The 25362-nt window shown below is 42.7% G+C and overlaps 1 protein-coding gene across 3 annotated transcripts in view; it reads right to left on the reverse strand.

Moving 5' to 3' along the window:
* Arhgef28 (Rho guanine nucleotide exchange factor 28) overlaps positions 1-25362 on the reverse strand; it is a 286411-nt gene that overhangs the window by 83499 nt on the left and 177550 nt on the right. For all 3 annotated transcript variants that reach the window (XM_051183017.1, XM_051183018.1, XM_051183019.1), the window contains 4 exons: positions 14033-14154; positions 11401-11681; positions 5756-5960; positions 2803-2914 (listed from right to left, as the gene is read on the reverse strand). In XM_051183017.1, coding sequence (XP_051038974.1) covers positions 2803-2914; positions 5756-5960; positions 11401-11681; positions 14033-14154 — 720 coding nt within the window. The remainder of the gene's footprint in view (positions 1-2802; positions 2915-5755; positions 5961-11400; positions 11682-14032; positions 14155-25362) is intronic.

The raw sequence follows: 25362 nt of genomic DNA on the forward strand, positions 1-25362 counted from the left end.
GTGTAGTTGTAGTTATTATTACAATATTGACAAGATTCCTTTACCAAAGGAAACTAAAAACCTGGCTTTATCTTAGGCATACAAACAAATACTGAAGTTACTGCCATTAAACACTTGACTCAAAATAAAAAAGAAGACATGAGAAATAATAGCTAGTAACCCTCCAGAATTGACAAGGAAGACAGAATATGTCAAATAAGGACTAGAAAAGAGGGTTTGGAGAGGCTCTGTGGTTAAAGCTCCTGCTGCTCTAGCAGAGGACATGAATCTATTTCCCAGCATCCATATGGGGTGGCGTTCACCACTGTCTGGGTACCTGTACACAGGTAGCACATACATACCCTCAGGCACATACTGTATATACAAAATAAATATAAATAAAAGCTCTTAAAAAAGAATTAAGAGGGAGAGATGGCTCAGTGGTTAAGAGCATTGGGTGTTCTTTCAGAGGACCTGGGTTCAGTTCCCAACACCCACAGGGTGGCTCACCAATATCTCCAATTCCAGGTCCAGAGAATCTGATACCCTCTTCTGGCCTCCCTGGTCACTAGACACGCACATGGTGCACATATGTGCACGCAAGTAAACCACATACATACATAAATTAATTAATAAAAAGTTTTTAAAAGAATTAAAGAATAGTCTAAATGCATCATAAGTTTAGGTATCTGTATCTCATTCAAGGAATCATCCCCTTTGGGCAAGTGGAGACTTTGTCTCTGTTCAAATAGAGAAAAAATTAGTACTATGCACAATTCATCAAGGAGAAGTAACAGCAAGACTAATACCAATTTACTTTTGATTCACTCCAGCAAAATAAACAATAGACACGTGCATATGTCCTTGAATGATACAATCTTTTTCACACCTGTGTTTCAGTTACATAAACACAGTCAAAATTATTTCTTCTCCATTAGAAGGTAAATTACTCTTTGTAGACCTATTGGTGTGACTGGACCATAAATGGTATCAATGGAGATGCTGGAAACTGTACATTTTCTGTCCATTGGAACCCTCAATTCTCATTTCCTCTCCCTCTGCCTCTGTCTCTCCCTCTCCTCCCATGTGTGTGTGTTGTGTTGTATCAAGCTAATTCACGTGGTTCTAGTTCTTACCTTCTGGATGCTTCCCAACTTCCTTCAAATAGCCCTGTCTTTAAACACACTGCTTAGAGGCAATACTTTATTTAAAGACCAAAAGGGCAACAGGGGAATTGATGTCATCTTTTTAGTCCTTCTTATTCAAATGCAGATTTAGGTTTTTATTTAAAATTTATAACTTAAGGTACTTTTTCCTTAACAGTCTATTTGCTTTCCATCATCAGGTCACTGATTTCAAACCTTCTAGGTCGAGAAACCACAGTTCTAATGGTGAGGCACCCATATTACACACTGAATGGAAGATTCAAGTATGCTTTCCAAATAGCGATAGTGTGAAACTAAGTCACCAGCTAGGACTATTAATGCAAAGGTTCATGGTACTGTTAAAGGGACCTGACCCCAAGGTTGATAGGAGACTTGGAGAGTCAAACAAAAGACCCATGAAATGAAGGGGGACCCACAGAGCAAACATTTAACTTCTAACAGCTGTTACTCATTTTTATTCTCTTTGAGGACTTAGAAACATGAATGACCAGTCTTCCTTCTCTGCGTCCCAGAAGAAAGAGGACAAACTCAGAGCAGCACTGACTGTGTAGCTCATGAGTCCCATGTGTCAATCTTGCCCACACAGCAGGTCTTGCTGGGGTAGTTAGCATATGTCAGCACTTGGGAAAAGCATGACCAGGCTCGAAGGCTAGATTCTCAGTATAGTTCCACGTGATGTCAAAAAACGCAAAACGGGAGTAAAAACCCAGAACAAAGTAAGAAAGAGAAGAAAAGGAAAGAGGAAAACAGTTAACACTGCACACTGGAGAAACTGAGTCCTAGTCCCATAACTTGCTTTTGGATGGCTCAAGGTGAAAATAGGGCAGTATCTGATATATTGAAGCTTATTTTTTATTAAACAATTATGCAATTGCACACAGAGACAAACACTCCCAAATAAACCTTTAAGTATGACCATTATGCAATCATCTGTTCACAGGAAGTATGACGTCATTACATTTCAAAGCAAAGTTTAAATTGAGGGCAGTCAGTGAATGAGCTACTCCCAGGCGAGCTCTACATTGCACGTACGTTTTCTGTTTCCAGGGCAGAATTCACATTTGAAAATTCAGCACACTCTTCTGATGTGCATCGTTTCTTATAGCTATGCCATATTTTAATAAAAGTTTATCATATCAGAGTTGTATTCCACTTCCTGGCATTGCTGCTCTTCCTCCAGATGCTGAGGTGTAGGTATTGGTATTGTGAGTACACTATTATTTCAACTCTCCCAAGTCCTGGGCTAAATAAGAAAGTTGGAAACTCCATTCTGCCCCGGCAGTCTGCCTCTGAAGAGCTGCCTGCCTCTCAGTACTGTACATGTAAGCCAAAAGTAATTTCCAGAATTTACTTCAGTAAAATCCTTTAAGGCCCTTACAGTAATACACCCGGAGTCCATTCTTGTTTGTACTATCCTTGAGAGCAATGTTTTACTAAAACAAACAACAGAGAAGTAGGCACATATGTATAATTTTATCAAAATTAAACCTAGAATGGCTGAAGTCCACAAGGAGAGGATTTTACTATGCTTAGAAGAACCAGCTGCGGAAACAGAACTGAGACTCGCCTGCATTCCCGTGCGTTTTGTGTGCTTAGACTAACTGGACATATGATCTGGAAATGAACAGTTCCAGGTCAGATGGAAGACAGCGCTTACCTTCACTGGAACTGCACACTGTGAAGTCACGCACTAGCCGGGATTTTCCGGAAGAGATTTTGGGTGATGAACAAGAATACGAACGCGAGCGAATCCCAGAAAGCAGGGAGTCCTAAGAAGGATCACAGCGTGACATAATCACCATCACTGAATAAAACGCCAACCCTTGCATTACATCTGTGCAGTTATTTATTTGTCCAGGACCTTGTTCATGCTGGGGAGACACTCCATCACTGAGATATGTCCTCAGCCCATGCTCTACTGCTCAGCTCATTTTGTGACATGGTCGCACTATGTTCCCCTGGCTGGCACTGGGCTTGGGTTAGGCTGTCTAGGTCTCCCACCAGGCCTGGCAACATTTCTTACACCATCTTCTTAATTATTTGTTCTGCTTGCCTCTCAAAGCTTTTCCAGCATTCTCCTTTCCGTATACTGCTTTGATAATCTTTGTGGAATACTCCTCATACATATAAAAGAATACGTTTGCATCATTTCAACAACTTGGTTAAAAACGAGAAAATTATGTCGCATGACTTCGTCTCTGAATGTTCAACCATGGCTTTAATTTGCTTTTATATGAATTATTACTTTTTTGTTAGTTTATACTTCAGCATTCAAAAATTATATTCTGAGATCTCTTTCCTTAAGTAATTTTAGAAGGTAGAGAAATAAATACCTACATCCAATTATAAGAGGTTTTAAGCTTTCAAATGGCTGTTTAAATGTATAGTGTTATCTGTAGCCTCTAGAGAAAGCCATGTGAGCCCATTGTTTAATAGACTTTCCATCTGTATTTCCCAGAGTGATGCTATCAATGATTTATATGACTTTAATATCATTCCTTTTAAATGAGCCACCATTTTTGTTCCTGCTTCCCAGTCATGTGTTATTTCTATTATATTTGCAACATACATAAAAATGAAAGATGGCAATATAATTAAAACATGGCTGTCTTACATGTTTCAGAAATTTTTAGATGATATATAATAGAAATTCATTGAAGCCATTTATGGTAACTAACTTCTATCCCACAGAGGCCTTAACAGTGGTCCTGCCCATGTATTTTTTGAGGTATCAATTATGGTGAGAATTAAGAGGAAGTGATGCCACCTCAAACTGTCCTACATGAGATGCGGTCTTACCTCTCCTTCTTAACTGAAAACACCTGGCTCCTTGGCAGTCATGGGTTAAAGAGCTCAGGGCAGGGCTGAGTACAGAAGTCCCACTGGTCTTCAGAGGGCCTTGGCTTAGCTGCCTAATCTAGAAGCTTCCACCAGGCCCTGAAGCTGAGCCCCTGGATATTGAGCTGTCCTCTAATCTGAGCAAGGAATGTGCCACAAGGAGCCTGCCAGATGCCATCCTCTTCACCTAAGTCACACACGGTAACCATTGTTCATGACAATAGAACTCTGAAAACTGTCCAAACCCTTTTGTCTGTTACACCTGGTAATTACAGAGGCAAAACAAGCTGTGCTTCACAGCACAAAATCTTTGAAACCAATGTGGAGCTGTTTCCAAAGAGCTGTATTGCATTCCAAGGAGTGATAAGGTTTTCATATTCCATTCAAAACTAAAAGCTAGCTAGTATTAGCATTCACAACCGTATGCATCTTTTCTTAAATAGTATTTTTCCACACTTCTAGTCTTAATACCCAGAATTATCATATGATGTTCAGCTTCAAAAATAAGCATAGATTTCCAGGTTACAGAAGGAAAAGGATTCAGTGTAGGGAATAGAAGGCCTTAATTTGAGTAATGACATGTGATCATGGGGCCACCTGGACAAAACTCTAATCCTTCCCAAACATAAAAGTGCTACTTAAGTCTTAGATGGGCTAAGAAAAACCCCTGTACTTTTGACATACATAAAGCCATTTTGTATATTACAGGCTACACTGCAAAAGTAAGGGATTATCTCACTAACCACATGTTCTTGGTCGAACCTTGGCATTTCACACATTGTTTTACAGTAGTGAATACAGTCTAAGGAGAAAATGAGTGGATTATAACAGAACTCAAATAGAAAGTATGTATGCATGTTCAAACAGAAGAGTTTGCTTTGAGAAACTGAATTAAAGTATTCATTTATTTTTAATAAATTATTTATCTATTTTACTTCCCAGGCACAGTTTCCCCTCCCTCCTCTCCTTACAGACCTCCCTTCCACCCCACCCCCCACTCTATTCCTACCTCCACTCCATTCCTCCTCTGTTTATGCTTAGGAAAGGGCAGGTCTCCCATGAACATCAACAAAACATGGCATATCAAGTTTCATTTAAGACTAAGCACCTTCCCATGTACTGAAAAGGGTTCCAGAAGCCTGTAAAAGTGTCAGCGACAGCTCCTGTTCCCACTGACAGGAGTCCCACAAGAAGACCAAGCTGCACAACTGTAACATGTATGCAGAGTGCCTGGGTCAGTCCCTGCAGGCTCCCTGGTTGTCACTTTAGAAACTCTGTAAGCCCTTTGAGCCCATGGAGTTCATGAAATTATCAAGAAGGGTAAACCTCCAAGATGGCAAAGTGGCATTGCAGATTAGCTCAAGAAGCCAGGAACACCTAGTAAATGTCACCTCTGGCTTACCGACATCATCTACCTCCTGGGCTGGACCAGGCTAAAGATCGTGTGTGCAAAGCAAGCTGGAGCGTTCAAACCCAGTATCACCAGTTTTCCTCCGTCTGGGTCGGCAAGGAGAGCAGGAATATTACGTGGAATAGTAACATCTCCCAAGTGTGTAAAAATGGCATGTGCTCCTCGTGAGTTAATGACATTAACCAACTACCAGAAGAGCTGTAAAAATTAAAGCGGCGGCGTCATCACAGGAGACCCTCCTGACGCATACACAAAGTATTCTGTGGGAAGAAAACAGACTCCGTCCCGTGGGTAGAGACGGGCGCACTGATAACACATTCTATGCATTTCCAACAAGCAGAAGAAACCCTGAGGAGAATACCTTTGAATGCAGAGCACTTGACAGGGAAAGTGATTCGGTCCTGGAGATATTACAATCTGCTTCAGTGTTGGTCTCAAAGGAATCCAGGTCGTCCCCACTGGGAAGCCCGGTTCTCGAGGAACTCTGAGAACCCACAGCATAGCAGATGGGGGGCTCCGAATGCCCTTCCCCTTCACTCTCGGCAACCAGGGCATCCAGGCTAGAACTAAAGCATGAGATAAATCACTCAGGGAGCAGTCAGACAGATGCTGGGGTTTGTTTCTGTGTTCAGATTCTCTCAGTGGTGTGAGATGCAATGAGCGGCCATGTAATTTCTCCCTGATACGGGTTTTTATACTTCCCCCCCTCCAAATCTCATTTTAAACAAATTTTTTGTTTCTTTTCCTTTGTGTGTACACGTGTGTGTGTGTGTGTGTGTGTACACGTGTGTGTATGTGTGTGTGTGTGTGTGTGTGTGTGGGCATGCGTGTGCCACCTGCACACATGTGGGAGTCCGGGAACAATGTGCAAGAGTTAGTTCTCTCCTCCCACCTTATAGGACGTGGAGAACAAACTCAGGTTGTCATGCTCGGTGGCGGGTACCTCTACCTGCTGAGCCCTCTAAACAAAATCTCATGCGGCCCCCCCAAGCGGATATTCCTACCTGGCAAAAACCGTTTTGCTGCAGAATATTATTCTAATTAGTCAAGGATGTGTTACATTTGTTTATGTTTCAGAATATTGCTGTAACTTTGTAAAGGTGTATTACATTTATTTATGCTACATTTGTTTAACTGTGTAAGGATGTTTAATTATGCAAAAACATGTTGCGTTTGTTTCGCCTTGCCTGCCCAAGGCACCTGATTGGTCAAATAAAGAGCTGAATGGCCAATAGCTGGGCAGGATGGGGATAGGCAAGGCTGGGGGACAGAGAGAGTAAAAAGGGGGCTTGTGGGAGGCCAAGACAATGCGAGAGTGAGGGACATGCACAGGGCAAGAAGCCAGGCAGACCAGGGAAGCAGTGAAAGTAAGATACACAGAGAGAACCAGAGGGAAATGCCCCCAGGCAAAACGCGGATGGCAGGAACAGGTTAACTTAAAAGAGATAGCCAGAAGAGAGCTACGCTAAGGCCTAGCATTCAAAACTAAAATGCAGTCTCTGTGTCGTGACTTGGGAGCCAGTTGACGGCCTAAAATAAATGTCTGTCCCACCATTTCAATTACTTTACAAAAGTGGGTTTGATGGTAATAACCTCACTATTTTTGTTTCATAAACATCACCATTACCAGTCCTATGTAGCAATCCTTCACATAGTGAACAGGCCAACAATGCCGGTCCATGGGGCTGTTTGCACAGCAGCCTCTGGACAATGATACAGGAAAGATGCCATTGTCATCCCCTCAGTTGGAAAGCTAGGAGGGCAGAGGTGAACGGAAGAGATTATCGCAAAGAACGCACCTCAGTGAAACAAAACAAGAGTCAGAGATTAAACTGTATGTGAAGCCTCAAGCACTTCAGTGTGAGATGATCATTTTCAGAGACTACTGGAAAGGGCTCTGCTCAGAAGGAAGTAAAGATTCTGTCTGACTACAACTTTGTCCTCCTATTTAATTCTCATAACCATAGCATCAAAGGACAGAATGTGACTGCCTACTTTCAGTCGCTTATAACTAACATTTTAAAACCATTCCACTGAGCATCAAGGCCATGGGTGGTCATGGGTGGCCATGGATGCAGTATATCATGAGATATATTTTTAGTGTATTTTCCTGGACTGTTTCAGTGCCCGAGGATGAAGTTTTCATCCGACACAACACTGGGAAACCATCTTGTTGGAACTACAAACAATGGAAGATGACATTTCAAATGACCCATTTTGGCTTTTCTTTTTTAAAACATGGGTCATTTAATAGCAGAATGTTGACTTCATAAATTGTGTGACTCTCAGGCAGAATTCTTACTCCTCCCTTATAATGCAAGTTTCTAACCCTGATTCATCCCTAGGCACAGGGGTAGCTCCTGGCCATGGTTGGCACCATGGGGGCCGAGTTTCGAGGTGGGTTCTTCTTCCAAGAACTCATTGAGGGTCTTGTCCTCAGCACCAAGCAGAAAAGAGAATTAGAGGCACACCTCACTTATTTCAACACCCCAATATCTTGGAGTCTGTTAGGTGCTTTTTTTTTTTTAAATGAAACTCAATATGAAGAAAATATTCCTGATAAACGATATTGGTTTGGTGTTCTAGTAAAACAGAGCTTCTTCAAGGCTCTGTGTGGTTTGCTAACACACTGAAAATCTAAGAGGGAAGAAAGGGTCATCAGGGTTTGCTGCCTGTGGTCTCTGCTCTGGTGAAATGGACTTCCACAGGCAGCCTGCAGCAAAATCCCACTGTAGGTGCATGGCCTTCCAGTCCCAGGACACCCTTCTCCATCGCTATGAAGAGACCATGCATGCTCCAATATTACATCACTTTCAGAATTAGAAGACAGTCACTACTCTTTCCCATCTAATTCAAATTAGACTGTGACCCTTCTTTGCTAAGCAATTAGCCTAAGATACTGGTAGCATAGATGGCCTTCTTCAAGGTTGCCTATAGATCCTTGCCTTACCATCATATCCCATTAACTGGAGGTAAGGTCAAATCGTTGGGCTATGATCAGAATTCTCATTTACAATAACCTATAGTAGAAGATACCAGGATGCATTCAATTTGCCAGTGCATAACACTGCTTAAATTCTAGAGGATGGGAATGATGAAAAGGTGACATTATTTAAAAGTATAAACAAAACTGTGGATTGTGATGGAACAAAGGGTCTGAGGTGTATACGTTTCAAAATGAAACAAATGGCTGTTTCCTACCACCTAAGTTGCTTAATTCTTTAAAATTGGTGTTTTACAGCTATTTTTTCCCTTTATTTTCTCAAAAGAGCCATGGATGTTAACATAATCATGACATCCTGGACATACTAAATGGTTGTGTTTTTTTCAGAAAGTTAATTTTTATAACTAAACCGTCACAGAAGGAAAAGACTCACAAATAAATAAAAATACAGAATGTGAATGTTCTGCGGAAAGAATTGCAGCCACATGGGCAATGTCTCTGTGACAACAGTTGCTCTTATAGCATACCACTGAAGGAGAGTTACTAGAAATGCCTGATACCCTTCACCTCCCCTCAGCTCCAGCTGCCACGGGAGGTGACTTGATCTTTGCTAAACTTCCATGCAGGAAAACAGTGGCTGAAGAGCACCCACATAGAGAGCAGAAGCTCGGACATCAGTCCACATTCTGGCTGATGTGAAATCTACAGTGTTTTAACTCTTCTGCCACAATGGATACACTGTATCCCCTGTTTAAAGGGATCCAGAAGATAGTTATTTTATAATTCCTTGACAATAGCTGAGAAAGAATTGTGAAAATGAACTTAACTGCAAGTTATCTGTCACAAGGTAAAAGTTAAATCAGTTTGTTATTGTCTCCCTAGGGAAAGTAAGCCCGCTGTGGTCAAGACAGTTAGCCAAAGATGCCCATTACTTTCCTACTAGGATTGCAGACTGGTTGGTATGGCATGGTAAACCCACACTTCCCAAAATGGTTAGTATGCCCCCAAGCCCCTCTTCCATTAGAAATTCCTGGTCTCCCCTGCTACTGTTCACTTAATAAATTTCACTGTGGTTTACTGTCTATCAGAATAATTACTCCATAACAGCATCCACTGACAGGAGGGAACATTAGTCAACTCAGGGCTAAAACGGAGTATCTGCAGCCGCCAGCCTCCCTCCTACCCGTCACCATTCCTGCATTTCTCAAGACTGGGAGAGTGCACAGAAGAGGGCTAGCCTGTGAACGTGGCCTGACAAAGGGTGTTTCAGAGAACAGCGTCTACTCCTCCTCCCAACAATAACTGTGTGGAGTGTGTGCGTGCGAGAGAGAGAGAGAGAGAGAGAGAGAGAGAGAGAGAGAGAGAGAGAGAGAGAGAGAGAGAGAGAGAGAGAGAGAATATGTGAAGGCAGGTAGATAGGTGGGCAGATATTTTGATAGTGTTCTGTAGCCCGGGCTGGTCTTGAACTTGAAATCTTCCTACTTCTGCCTCCTGAGTACTGGCTTAGTTTTCCTGATATTCTAAAAAGGGAAAGTTCTGTCTGTTGCAAGGAAATGTCTAAACTCCCCCCCCCCCCACACAACAGGAACATGAAAACACAGATTTGAAGTTCTGGGTGTATTTTTATACAGAGGCCAGAAGACATTTCTACTTTTTCTGTCTTATACTTCTTAACTGTCTCTTTAAACAACCCACTTCTTGAGATCTGCAGGGCACCCAGACCCAAAAGATTCTGCCAGAATGTATTAACTCACACACAGTGGCGCTGTATGGAGTCTAGCCTACACCAATGACTTCTTATCCCCAGCACATAGGTTCAAAGCCTGGAAGACCCTACAATGGAATTGAAAATAACCACTCTCTAGTGTCTTCAAAACCAGAAGATAAAACACAAACCCAAAGCAGGGATTTTAGGACTTATGGTAAAAATAACCCTCGATATCAATACAACAGTATGCATGTGGAGTCAAACTCTTAAAAAACTCAGTCCATAGTTCCATATAAAATACACCCAATAGATGGTGTCTACTGACACTGGTCCCTCCCCAAATCTTCTTGATCAACTATCCCTCTTCTGAGTATCTGTTCAGCTTCATGCATGGTAATTTATAGATAAACATTCACATACACATGTGTATATGCTATGCTCACCTTGATTCATAACTTCACCCATGAAAGTGAGCATAGGGTTAGGACATGAGAGGAAAAATAGATTAACCCCCAGGGAAAGTGGACACTGACTTATTTCCTAAAGAAAGTGGATACATAGACACAGAGAGCATGAAATTCAGGAATCCATGCCATCATGATGTGTGCAATAACACTTTTTTTTAAAAAAATGGCATTTCGTGTATACCAGGAAAAATAAAGACTTTTTGAGTCCAACCAACACAAATGTTCACCAGGTCAGGGAAAGTCTACCTAGCTCACTAGTCCCAACCACTGTCTTTAATTTTGGGATTTTTTTTTCCCCTCCTCACTGTCTTCTCTTTATAGCCTGTGCACATAGGCAATAAATCGTATTGTTTTGCATTCTGTAAAACGTGAGTCTGTTTCTATCTTACTTTCTTCAGCTTCATGCCTTTGAGATGCACATTATAGATATATTCTCATATTTAATCCATTTTCTTGAACTGTACAGGATTCCACGTATGCAGTTTAAGACTATGTATAACCCCATTTCAAATCCCCAATTGAGTTACTTCCTACTGCTACAAATTCTAACCTATTGGTCTGCTGGTAGACAATAGTGTCAAGAGCCCATGCAAGTAAGTTTCCAAGCTTGTTATACAATACTCTTCTCTCAACTGCTATTGTATTCATGTCACAAAGGTGGTACCGTCAGACTCTTCAGTTCCCACCAGTCTACTAATACTCAGAGTTGTGGTTTTCCTTTACTGCATTTTCGCTGGCTTTCTTAGCTGCCTTACTTCCAAATGAATATATACAGAAATAAAGGGGGGAAAACATTTTGAAATAGAGAGAGCGCGATGGGGACAATTTAAACAAGGAAGCCTTTTCCCCAGTTCCCTGCAGTTTTCCTCCAGAAAGAAGCACCTCACCTTCTTTTCTTGAGATGACCCTGCTCCTTTTCAAACTCATGAAGACCAAAAGGAAGGTTCAAATTAGCATTGCGAGAACTGGCCGGTGACATGCAGGGCTGCCGGGCTGCCGTGTTTGCTGTCCCCTCACTACCATCACTGAGTGGATGCCCGCAGGGACTCGTGTCAGGAGGAAGGATGTGTTTGCAAGCCTGAGGCCCCAGGGTGGACCTCATGGATTCAGGGCTGGTATGGGCGGAGAGACCCTCTATGTTGATATAGTTGATGTCCAAATCGCCAACCTGGACATTGGAAGAGAACATTTTGCCAAACAAAAGCAGGAAGCAGCGGTTTAATTAAAATCAACAAAGCCCGCAGAGTTAAAAACCAAACAAACAAACAAACAAAAAACACAGCTTTTTCTTCTATTCATGTTTTATGTAACCAGAGTATTCCTTCACATTGCATTTGTGTTCGTGTGGCCTATCCTATGATCCTCTATTACTATGCCATAATTTTCAAAAGGAGGAAGTCTCGCCTGTAAGCTAAGCAGAACCTGGCTGTCCTTTTCACACCTTCTGAACAACTACCTCAAGACGAGGGGGCACCCATTGTTAATACCTGAGGAAACACCAAACAGTACCAGCTTTATTCAAAACATGGTTCATAAGAATTGTCATGGTGGGTACGGAAGTCTGAGTTTCCTTAATAAACATCACTAAATGAAGAACAAATCAAACTACATAAAATACATTGTATAACTACAAGATTTTTTTAGTGCCAAAACCTCAAATTACCTATAAATAAAACACGCATTAAAGCCAGCAAAAGACACTGTATTCATAGTTGAGCGCTCAGCAGAGTAGGAAAGGCCTGGGAAGGAACAAGTCGAGAAAGAGCCGGAAGCCTGAGGGGAGCCGGAAGTCTGAAGGGAGCTGGAAACTTACCTACATTCACTGGCAGACAGAAGGCCACACTGCCCGCATGGGAAAGAGCCCTGGTTGATCAAAACACTTGCTCTGAGAAAGGGGTGTCCTGTGCTTGAGGATTAGGTGTGGTTGTCTAATGGCTTCGTTTCTCAGGAACAGACAGGGAAATGAAGAGAGAAACAGCCCCCATAGAGAGGACTGGAGAACTGGAGAAGGAGCTCCATGGTAGAGAGCACCCTAGCAAATGCAAAGCCTTGGATGGATTTCCAGCACCAATGAGTGAAGGGATAAAGGGGGAGGGAAATTCAGAGTGAGTGAGATTGTTAGGGACCTACACTATCAATCATCATCTTAATAATTTACAACAAAGCCAATAGCAAATGTTCCAGGCAGCAAATGAGACTCAGAGTAACAGGAAGGGCAAAGATAACACCTCAGTTGGTAAAGTGCCGCCGAGGACCTGAATTCAACTCCCCAGAACCAGGCATGATGGTGTGTGCCTGTGACCCCAACAGTGTGGGAAAAGAGACAAGAGATGTTGATAGCTTGCTGGTCAACCAGTTTAGCTGAGCTTGCCTTAACTGGACAAATATGTTGATCCTTTACTATGTTTATTGAATTGGGCTGCCTGTATTCTCTTTTTCTTGCTTGTTTTATATTATTGAAGCAGTACTCCTCTTACCTAAAGTAACCATAAATAAAAATTATACCCGAAGCTCATCTTTGAGGTTTTTTTATTTTAGTGCATCTTTTGAACATGGTAATGGGAGTTGTTCCACATAAGGTTGAGACATTCACAATAGTTGGAGTAAGTCAAAGTAGGATCAATAATCTGTCCAGTGAGGCTCAAAAGAAAATGAAATAAAGACTCAAAAAGCCCACTGAAATTATGGAGGTACTGAAATAAAATTTAAAAAAAGCCTCATTAAAACAAGAAATATCTGTGTACAGAAAACTATAAAACACTGAAGAAAGAATTTGAAAAAGATAGAGAAATGCAAAGATAACCTTGTGCTCACAGGCAGGAAGAACCGGTGTCCTCTGACCTCCCTGGACTCACACACATATCACACACATACACACACACACACAACACACACATACACACACCACACACATATAATACATACACACACATACTCACATACACACACCCCACATACACACACCACATACACACCACACACATACACACACCACACGCATACACACACATAATACACATACATACCACACACACACATATGATACACACACCACACATACACACACACATAATACCCATACACACATACACACACACACACACACACACACACACACACACACACAGCACACACGCCTGCAGGCATGCACACAGGAGTAAGAAGCATTTCCTGAAAAGCTATGTGAATGATGCTGACCATTCATTGCCATTTCCTGTTTGGTTCCACCAAAGAGCTTTCTCATTCCTCCTGGCTACACTCAAGATCCTTTCCTCCGGTGCTTCTTGGTAGGGTAAGGTATTCTGTGTCCCAAGGAAGGCTCCAAGTTAAAGCTTGGGGGTGGAGCTTAAACTAGAATTCTCAACTGATCACAAGAGAACCCAATCTCTGTCTCTGCTTCTCTCTCTCTCTCTCCCTCTCTCTCTCTCTCTCTCTGCCTCTCTGCCCCCTTTCTCGATTTTCTCTCTCTCTCATTTTGGGAAGGGTTCAAATACCCCTGGTCATTTCAGCACACCTTACCTGATCAATCACCATACAGTTAGCGTACACCTCGTCACCACCATTCAGCATGCCAGAGAGCTGGCCCGCAGCAAGGGACGTTGGGGCATGCTTGGATTTCTTGAGGCCATCGAAGGAGTGATCTAGAAGAAATGAACAGGACTGGGAAATTAACAAGTGTGAGCAATTCCTCTTAACAACCAAGCCTCGCCTTCTTAGTCAAACAAACAAACAAACAAAAAAATAAACAACAAAAAATGCATTTTAACCTGGTATTTTCTGTCTTCATACCTTAAGAGTTAGAGTGCAAGTACTTTCTCTTCTCTACCTGAATCTTCCCCTTTATCTCAGACTTGAATAGTTCTAGACAAGCAAGATATTAGCCTACTGAAAGCATAGATTCCCGTCATGGGAGAATCAAAATCAACTCCACTTCCTTTACTAACAACATGGACGCATCAGTTAGTATCACACTTCTCAAGGATATGACAGTTCAGACTGGATGAGATACTAATGATCCAAAGGCAGCACGGAGCCCAGCAACGTGACTCTGGATCATCACAAACCCTCACAGTGGCTCCTTCCTTCGTTTTTAATAACAGAAACGGCTTTAGCTTCCATGGTCTCAGCTTTACTTCAAACAGTAAAAGTTGCCCAGAGTGGGATCCTGGGGAGTTGACATGCTACTGTATTTGCAGAGAACGCAGAGTTGAAGGCAATAAAACCTGTGCAAGCCAGAGGCCTGGCTTCCTGTGCCTGGTCTGTTTATTCAATCTCCAGACACCTCCGTGGAGTCTCCCCATCTGTAAAAGCAGAGTCACGCCACTCTTGCCTTTGTGTGCAATGAAATTTGTCTGGATACCTACAGCAGTTGACAGTAAGTGCTCCATTAATATGATATGCTACTGTTATTAATGTTTGCTGTCATTATTAAGGTCTTCAATTATGATTAGTATGAAGTACATGGATAATAATACTAACCATACTATTGTATCTGCTAGTGACTTTAATGGGGGTAGATTCATGATATAGCCACAGACAGTGTTACCTAGCAAATTTTCTTGAATGGATACAAAGGGGGAAGAAATGAGCTGGGTGTGGTGGCACACACCTTCAAACCCAACCCAGCAGGGAGGCAGACACAGTGGATGTCTGTAGGTTTGAGACCAGCCTGGTCTAAGTAGCAAGTTCTAGGCCAGCCAGGGCTACATAAAAAGACCCTGTCTTAAAAACAAAACAAGGTGACAGTACTGTCCCAAGGCCACTAGAATTGGCATGTAACCCACTGACTGTCTTAGCTCCATCACAGGTAAAATCATACTGTGAATCATGACTCATAACTACCGGGTTGATTGTTCTATATTTGAAAATTCTGTTTTTCCACAGAAAGTTCTGGAGGACATAAAAGATATAAAGACATATGCACTGAACAAACCAAATGGCTTCAGACTACAAATCTAGATATATTTTCCTCCACAGAACGCTAAAATTAAGTTTTATTTAGCTTCTTAAGAAAATATACAAAATAGAGGAAAGTGTTTTCTTCTAATAATAACTGATTATTTTATTACTTTATTTAACTAACTAGCAATGAGATACATACAAAGCCCACAGGCACCTCACAAGTATGACCTTTATGATCAGTGGTTATAGGCATTTATTCTAATTACGCAGAAGAGGTCCTACTAATTATAAATCAAGGATGCAACAAAACACTCTCAATGTTCTGCTCCTTTGTCATTCTGGAGAATGTCTGAAAGCAGTCACAAATAATGCAACATGGCCTTGTGCCCTGTGATTAACCCAGCGGGGCTATTCTATAGTGTTTTGCTTTCACAGACGTGAAACACCTGGCACTTCCGCCATCAGACTTAGAGTCCATTCATCTTCCTTCTGCTGGCTGTCCTATTAAGACTTCATTCATAACTGGACTAACCTAGGACGACAATGAGCAATGAATAGATTTAATTCCAAAGACATAGAATCAAGTGAAATCTCACTCCAAGTTGAGGGGTGTCCATGAATGTATTGCTGTCGCCAACAGCTTGACTATTTTTTCTGTGTGCATGTGTGAACACACATATAAGTGCCTGGAGGGGCAGGAGGAGGCCGGAGAAGGGCATCAGATAGCCTGGGCTGGAGTCACAGGTGGGAAGAGCCTCCAGATGAGTGTGCTGGAACCAAACTCTGCTCCTCTGAAAGAGAAAGTGCTTCTAACAGGCATCTCTGCAGCCCCCAGGACCTTGTCCTTAATGACCAAGGACACTGTGTTCAGAACTCCAACCACTTGCTCCAGTGATGAGCAGGACCCGAAATCACTGCTGTCCTCCAGCACATAGGTAGAGCACACTTTGTCTGTTATAAACCTGTGCCCTACCTGCCATTTGGGGGTCTATATGAAGACTGTGTTCACAGCACAAAATAAACTACAAGAGGGCCAAGGATGGAGACTTAGAGTCTAATTTGTTTTCTGAATTATTGATTTGATTAGGTCTTATGATTGAGTTACAAAGGCAGGGCTATGAGTTATCCTTCAGCAATAATTTAAAATATTCAAAGCTCTGAAAAGCATTTTCTTCTTATACATTTGGTTCACAAATGTATTTTATGGCCAAATCTAACTCAAACTTATGTAAGGTCCTTATTTCCCCCACTTAAGGTCAACATTCAGACATCTGCCACAGAGACACTACCCGTCTAGATGACTATGGTGCCCTGATGTCTTCTATGAGAGTCACACTCACAAAGTGCAAGCCCCATACCAAAAAGAGAATTCCCAAATACAACTGATCACAGACTTAGGAAGTGGACACCATGAGTCTTTACAATAGTGCTCACAGTGATACTGGACCAAAATATCCCAGAGTTCTGCCATTCCTCTGTTTTTATTCTTTTTGTTTTTATTTATTTTTTTTCCATTTTACATACCAACCCCAGTCCCTTCCATCCCCTTGTCCTTTATGAGCTTATATGTTTGCACACTTGGTTCCCAGCTAGAGGTACTCTTCTAAGAGGCCATGGGGTCTGGCTGAAGACATTGACAGTCAGTGAAGGTTGTCCCCATGAGAGAAGTCACAGCTAAAAGCGCCCATCCACACAGACTAAGCCTCTCCCACCATATCTTCCCTCCCACAAAACTGTGACCCAAATAAAGCTCCTTCCCATAAAATACTGCTGTCACACTGCCTGTGACATAAAAAGGACAAGCTGGGAACCTACCTGACTGTAGCTAGGTGTGAGTGGCTTGGTGTGGGAGTGACCTGGTATGACCCAGTATGAAGCTAACCACCTCCAAGACAGCTACTCCCAGATCTTGTCATCTCTCTGTCACCCCAGGGATGACCCACTATGCGAGAGTCTCTCCAGATCCCAGGGTTGGGCTTTGATATTTATGTGTAGTGTTGATCTTTAAAAATAACTTTGGGCAAGTCAAGTGGTTCAGTGGGTAAAAGGGCAAGCCTGATGAGTTCTACCCCTAGAACTCATGTGAAGTAGGAGAGAACTGATCCCTCAAAGTTGTCCTCTGACCTATACATGGACACACACACACACACACACACACACACACACACACACACACACACACACACACAAATTCACTCTTAACTATAACTTCACATGCCTAAAAACAACCCAAGTCTATCAAGTCTATCATGGCAGCACACTCCTATAATCCCAGCACTTAGGTAGAGCCAAGAAGATGAGTAGTTCATGGTCACCCTTGGCTAGACAACAAGTTTAAGGCCAGCCTGGGCTACATGAGACCCAGTCTCATAAAAGCAAAACAACAACAAAGCCCAAGGTAAATGGAACACACCAGACATTGCATGTGCTATATAAAATCTGTGTAAAATGTTGCTTTTCTCTCCCAGTAGGACTCCTCTACTGTGACTCAAGAACGAACACTTCTAAATCTGAGGGATTATAGCTGCTGAGGGGAATCAGTCAGAGATGGCTCACCCCCAGAACAGCGAGGGCAGTTCAGGAATGAGAGGCTGTGACAAGACACAGTAGATGTGGTCCAGCCTCTTCCCAGGGACCCCACAGGATCAACAGCTGCTCAGGGGATCCCCAGTCCTCCCTCATTTATCCTCGACACTGGGTAGCTCCACCTACACCCGATTTCCATCAGTACTTCCTAGCTATGCTAGATGCTCTAGAGACAGGAGATAACAAGGGAGATATTTTTGCCCCGGGAAGAGGCCCCTTTGGCACCAAGAAGGGAGGGAGGAGGTGGCTAAAATGTCTCCCTTCTCTCAGAGATGCCACAAATCTGGCAGGGGGTGGTCACCAACGTAGAGCAGCCTGGACATCTTCAAGCTGACTTCTGATGAAAGCCAGCTTGCCTTCTGGAAGGCCAGGCCTGGTAACTAAAGGAAAGTGTAGCCTGCTTGCCTAGTTATGTAAGAGAAACACACCCAGACATAAACAAACCTGTGGCCAGCTTCCTGCAAAGCTGTTGCCTGGCCAGCTCTCACCCTCTCCCTGCCAAGCTCTCACCACAAAAGCTAGGTAGGGCTCTGCAGTTCAGAAGTTTCTTGACCACGGCCAGGCCAGTTAGTCTCATTCATCCGCCCCTTCCTTCCGTCTTCTACCTTTCTTCCTGCTGTTTTCTTCCCGCAGTGTGCTGTCTTAAACATCTCATTCACCACCCAGATTTGCTTACTCTCTGTGGCCATTTCCTTCCAAGAACATAAGACTAGAAGAAAAGTGACTTTGAACATTTTATTCTCTTTGTCCCCAGTGCCAAGAAGCCAGCCATACTCAATATGCAATCAATAACTGTGGAAATAAGGAATGATTTCATCTCAAGGAAATAAACTTATACCAGGAACAATTAACAGAATACTCGGGGCGGGGCGGGGGCAGGGGGGGGGGTAAATGTCTTCTAGAAGCTTCCTTGGCTTCCTCCTGTCTTTTTGCTTTACTCCAGCACTTTCTTCTTTCTCCCTCTCCAGTCAACTCTTTTCACAATATTCACCATGAGCCTGCTAGTTGTATGGCCTGCTGGGCCCAGCCCAGGCCTCTCTGCTTCTCTGACCTGAGCAAATGTCCTCCAGGCATAGTCATTACTGTCACCTGCCAAGTCTCAGCAGGGCCAACAGGCTTTCCTTCCCAAGCATCTGCTACACTCCAGAGAAGAGATTTTAATTTCACTTCTCCAGACAGAGGCAACTTCCTGCTTGAGTCTGACCAATAAACAGAGCAAATGGAACAATACAGACCCTGTATAGGGCTTCCTTTGCCTGTGGCATCAACAGCCTAAGAATAGTACTATTTAACCTCTTCAGTTAAAACAGCTGGAGCTGGTCCTGGTGACACAAGGCTGTAATCCCAGCATTCAGGAGGCTGAGGCAGGAAGATTGTGTGTGTAAAGCCAGTTTGGGCAACACAATGAGATTCTGCCTCCAAAAACAGACTACAGGTGCTTACTCTCTTCTATAGAAATAAGAGGCCATCGGCAACCTTGTAAATGAAGGAATGGGGGGGGGGGACAGAGATGGGGTAAAAGCATTGAACAAGAAGGAATAAAATGTGTGCATCACCTCCAGCACGCAACATTGACACTGAGAACTATGGCGACCTACATCGTCCTTACTATGAACCAGACACCCATGACTCTATTCAATCATCTGATCCCCAAACAGCACAGGCAAGGAAACCAAGGTGTCATTCAAGCCCCCTCCCCCCAAGATAACCAATTACTGTACCACTTGACTGTTCCACTGGGGTTACTGAATGCTCTATTTTGAAGCAAAGAAAGAGGTTAAGGTTTGCTAAGATTAATGTGCAATTAATATTCTTATTACTGGTGGCTATCTCATAGTCTCATAGTGGATGCTCCACAGACATACCGGATGTGTCATAAGCACCTGACCTGGTGAAAGGGAAGAGAGGTTAGGAGTAGAGTGATTTTCTTGTTTTTTTCAAAAACTGTTGATATCCTATCCATAAAAGCTGACATATGCTCAAAAATTTCACAAAATTATCTTAGAAATAAATGCAGGCACAGCTCCAATCTAGTCTGGCAGACAATTCTGAACTGCCTTTTCAGTGTGTGTATATGTGTGTGTGTTTGTATGTATGTGTATAAAAGTCTATAAACATTTTTTTTATTATCCTTAGAGGAACGAACTTTCAAGAAATAATGTCATTTAAATTTTCTCTCCACAAATTAATGTCTCTGAATATATAATACAGCACACACCTGAGACAAAGTAAGCATGATTTTATGCTTACAGTGAAGTAGGAAAATTTGAAATTTCCATCAGCTTTGTAACACAGAGATTACTATTAATACAACTTACATAGCATGTACATTTAAAAAAAATTAAAGAAAATGGTATTTGAAAAATCTCTGGTATTTTCCCATTAAGAAGTTTCATTAATATGTTACAGTGGGACCCATACCTGGGTGTGTTTGCTACTTCCTGGGCCCCCTGTGTGTAATTTCTCCTGATAATTTGCTGCCAGGATATGACAGTGTGAGCCTGGCTGAGAAAACATCCATAAAACAGCAGCTGTATAATTTCATTTTATTTTAACACTACAATGTTCAAAATACCCAGAAGAAAGAGTTGGAAAAGAAAGTCACAGGCCAACAGATAACTGCATGTCATGAAGTATATTTTATTTTTACTTTCAAATTTTTATGACCTACAATTTCTAGATTTTCAAGAATAACATCTTTACATATAAAACAAGAGAGGGGGGAAGCCCATTTCTCTTGCAATGAGTCTTTTCATGCAAAACATTAGTTTATCAGTAAGCTATGCACAAATTTTGTCTGGAAATGTTTCCCCTAAGAGTCCACAGGGCTGTTTTTAACCACCTGTCATCTGTATTCTCCACAACCACATGGGTATTAACATATTAATTTTTTCTTGTTATTTTATTTCCTGTTGTTTAAATTTGTACTTGACAAATGTACATATTTCATGTACAAATTTAAAACATAGCACATACTGACCACTCTCAGCCTCTCCCATCTCCCTACTACCTCTGTCTACCTTACATCTTCCAAAAAATAAAAAAAGAAATCTCTCACACATTCGTGTCGAGAAATGTGAGGTGGGCTGGGGACAAGGCTCAGCCATAGTGCACAAAGCCCTGCCTTTCATCCCAGAGCTACCAGATAAAAGGGGGTGGAGTAAAAATCAGACCGAAGGAGAGAGGTTAATGGTAACCCTATATGGGTGTGTGAGGGCTTGAACTACAATGGCACAAATTCAGTGATGACCAAAACACACCCTCTCCTTTGTCTCTGTTTCCCCATTTAAGGGACCTTTGTGAAGTTCTGGAATGCACAGAAGGCCCTCACACTGATTTCACTGCCATTCAGAAGAAAGTATGCAGATGCCCTCACAATGGGAGTGACCATTCCCAGAGAAATGGTGCTACTCTCCTTAGCCATTCCTCTTCAAGACTCTCGGGACTTTGCTGCCATTATTCTTGGCATAGAAGATCTCACCTCCAGCTCTTCTGAGCTGGACGTGTGGCTACACAGAAAATTATTCAGATTCCAAAAGGATCTCCAGCCCAGGAATTTCCTGTGGGTTGGATAGATGCTAGGTTATTCTTGGACCTTAGTCTGTACCAAGAGAAGTCCAACAGAGAGACCAGGCAACCTCAGACCATCATTCCAGAGCATCGGATGTCCTCAGAACCTGCCTAACGTCCTAGAGTTTTGACTCACTGCCTAGTCCAGGCAGTGATGGCTAAACCCAGAAGCCAGTGGCTTCCAAGGTGAAAGGCTTTTATCAGAGAGTCAAACCCTCTTGTCCATGCCCAATTAAATTTGGTTCTGTTACATCAGATCTTTAGCAAAGTCCTTTCTGCTGTTTGAAAGACTCAACAGTCACAATTATTGAATGAGAAACCAGTCCCCCACCCAGCCTCCATCAACCCAAGAGGCAACAAGGCAAGTGAGGGGCAGAGAGAAAGAGCAATCCTGAAAGCAACCATTTCCCCCCAAACCTTTTCTAGTCCCCATTCTAGCAGCACAAAGTGGCCTTCCAAAGCACATGTTTACATTTGAACAGACTCTCAAGTGTGTAAGTAATTTGCTTCTGTTCTCGTTCCCACCAACCAGTCAAGTAGATATTGTGTTGGCATGTGGACTTTGGTGTGATTAGATTCCATCAACAATCCCTTTCCTTCTTAGTGAAATCCTCTAAGGCCTGAAACAAGTGAACATAAAGGCAGCATTGGCAAGCTGCAGAGGAAACTAACACATGACCCAAGCCCAAGAAAAAACTGAAGGCTACAAAAGGTGTTTTCTGTTTTTTCAAAACCACTTCAAGTAATTCTAGAAACATTAACAAATGGATAAGGAAGATGTCCCCACATATCATCATGGGAACTCAGTGAATGATTCAAACCCTTCATATGAAAAGAAAGTGGCACACAGACAAGATTTTGTTCATTTCTAATGCTACAAGGACTTTCAACTCCTTAGGACTCATCTCCAGAGTAATACATGCTTTCACTCCATCAAAAGTTATTGAGTTCTACCATAGGCAAGGTACCACGTTAGCACAATAGAGAATGGTTCTTGGAAATAAAGTCACTTATTTCTTTTTGTGTGTGTGTGTTTGTTTGTTTGTTTGTTTTTTGAGACTGGATTTCTCTGTATTGCTTTGGAACCTGTCCTGGAACTAGCTCTGTAGACCAGGCTGGACTCAACTCACGGAGAACAGATTACCTCTGCCTCCCAAGTGCTGGGATTAAAGGCGTGTGCCACCACCACCTGGGAAGTCACTTATGTCTTAAATGTCTTCAATAAGGACATTTTGAATGAATAAATGAGTGGGTAGGTGAATGAATAATGAAAGCTAAGTGCTGCCCAGCATTCCTCCAATCATTCCATGTTCCTCTCTGGTTGAGAAACACTACTGAATTCTTGAGTCTTACTCTGTTATCATGGGGAAACTCTGGGCAGATAAACATGAAGGAGAGCTAGACGTGGGATTTATTCATTATTAAGGATCTGCACTATGAGGATAATGGGGATAAATGGCAAAAGTAAGTGGTCTCTCTGCCTAGGCCAAGCAATATGAGATAGGTGGTGTCCACTCTGAGAATGGGTTGGATTTTTGTTTGGGTTTTTTGTTTGCTTGTTTGTTTGTTTCATTCAGATCATGTGGGTCCTGAGAAAATGAGGTGTGTGTACACAAAATTACACAGCAGCGCCAATCTTGGCTTCCCCAGGTTGCTCCCAGTTGTCTCCATATGAGAAAGGCACTCTCAGATCCCAAACACTCCAGAGAGAAGCAATCAAGGGCTCGGTTGAGCATATATGGCTGGCCATAGCATCCACCATAGTCCAAAAGAAGATGTATGGTAGATGGTTCTGAAGAGAGCAGTTGGGACAACATCCAAGGACAGAGACATCCCCCCAGGGTGTATGAGAGGCGAGGGAAAGCCAAGTCCATAGAAGTCCAGGAGGAGAGTCACCAAGCCCTGCTGACACCAGGGGACGACCCCAGCAGTAGACCTTGGTCATAAGTACCAAAGTCAAGAAGTCACACTTCTGAGAAGAGGCTAGGTCAGTCCAATAAGACCCAGATAGCACTGAAGATTCAAGAACCAAGCTCCTCCTACCACCAACTGCCCTCCGCTCTCACCAGGAAGCCATATTAAATACTAACAGGGAAGGAGCAAGTTGGCAGGAGAAACCTAGGATACCATATTATCCAATGATGCCAAGCAGTTGCTGAAATGACTTTATATTAATATATCAAACAAAGTTTTCCATGTTAGATTAAAATATGCCCTTTCTCTTCCCCATCCCACTGTCAATACAGTATACTTTGTGGAAATAAGATGACTATAGACAAAAATAAATAGTAAATAAATCGATGTTTACTGCCTGCATTCCATGACCCAACACTGGAGATGTGAAAAACATAGGACAACCCCTGCCTTCCAGGAACCGTAGGGTAGAGATCTGAAATGCCAGCTGTGACAGGGGAAGAGGACAGCTGTGAGAAGAACTCATGCCAAGCATAATGGCACCTGAGATAGAATGCTGGCCTCCGAGGGGAGGCAGGGGAGACCTGAAAAAGGGTCTTTGAGCTACATCTTAAAGGAAAAGTCAGAGGCTTCCAATTTGTGAGAAGACCTATTCACCTAAATTTGCTAAAAATAAAAATACAAGGGGACTGAGGAGACCGCAATTCATGGTAATTCATGGAACTGAATGAATTTAATAGCCAAAGCCTGAGTAGGAAAGTAGGCAACTACAGGACCTCAGAGGCCAGGACAAAGGCACAGAGCCTCACAGGACTTTGTCATTTCTTCTGTTTGCATTCCTCTGACTACAGACTAGTTTCCTATAGCTAATGGCTTCACCACCAACCTTTCTAGAGATGCTACCCGAGAAAAAAGGCATTTCCCTCCAAACCCCAAAGGAATGATTCTGATTGGCTATGTCTGGGTGATGTGCCCATCATGGGCCTATCACTGTGACAGGGGGAACACTCTGGTTGGTCTCATCTGGGTGGCATCCCCGTCTCAGTGTACCTCAGAGGGCACACCCTCACATGAATGCTCTTCAGCAAAGGGGAAGGCGCCAAGCAGACAGATACAGATAAGCAGGCAGGCCAGGGAGACACTCAGTGTTACACAACATTTCCATGTCCCCATGACTCAGCAGTCCACACCACTGGGCCCTTTTCTATCACTTTATTCTGCTCAGTGTAGGTTTGACTCTGCATATCTACTTGGGACCACCCTGCCTGTTCAAGCCCCATCAGTTCACCACAGGCTACTGAGTGTCATTCCTTCACGATGCCTTCCACCTTACCTTCCTACAGCTTTTCAATTTTTGTTTTGTTTTGGGTCAGGGCCGGGGACTGAACAAGCATATGCCTTACATATGCTGGGCAAGCACCTCCCCACCCCCACGGAACTACATCTCCAGCCAGTATGTCTCTTCTTTGACGTGAAAAGTTGTACCAGTCTCTCCTGTGGGACTTAGGGAGAAGTCCCCCAAACATGAAGACAATAAACTGTAATACTGTTTCCTTTCCCCCTACAGAGATGGGGGGGGTGTCACTTAAAAAAAGTATTTGTTCAATTAAGGGGAGTATGAAGCTATGTTAGCTATGTTTGTCTGCCTCTCCTTCGTGACAGAGAGATACTTCTGGGCTCTCTGTAAAACTAAGCTCACTGAGAGCAAAGATGCCTTATTGAGTTATGTCACCTTAAGGGGAAGGTTTGTCTTCTTTTTAAATTTTTATTTTGTGTCCATTGGTGTTTGCTCTCCAAGTATGTCTGTGTGAGGGTGTCAGATTTTGAAGTTACAGATACCTGCCATGTGTGTGCTAGGAATTGAACCCCAATCTTCT

The sequence above is a fragment of the Phodopus roborovskii genome, unplaced genomic scaffold (genome assembly GCF_943737965.1).
Source record: "Phodopus roborovskii unplaced genomic scaffold, PHOROB, whole genome shotgun sequence".
In the NCBI taxonomy this organism is placed as follows: Eukaryota; Metazoa; Chordata; class Mammalia; order Rodentia; family Cricetidae; genus Phodopus; species Phodopus roborovskii.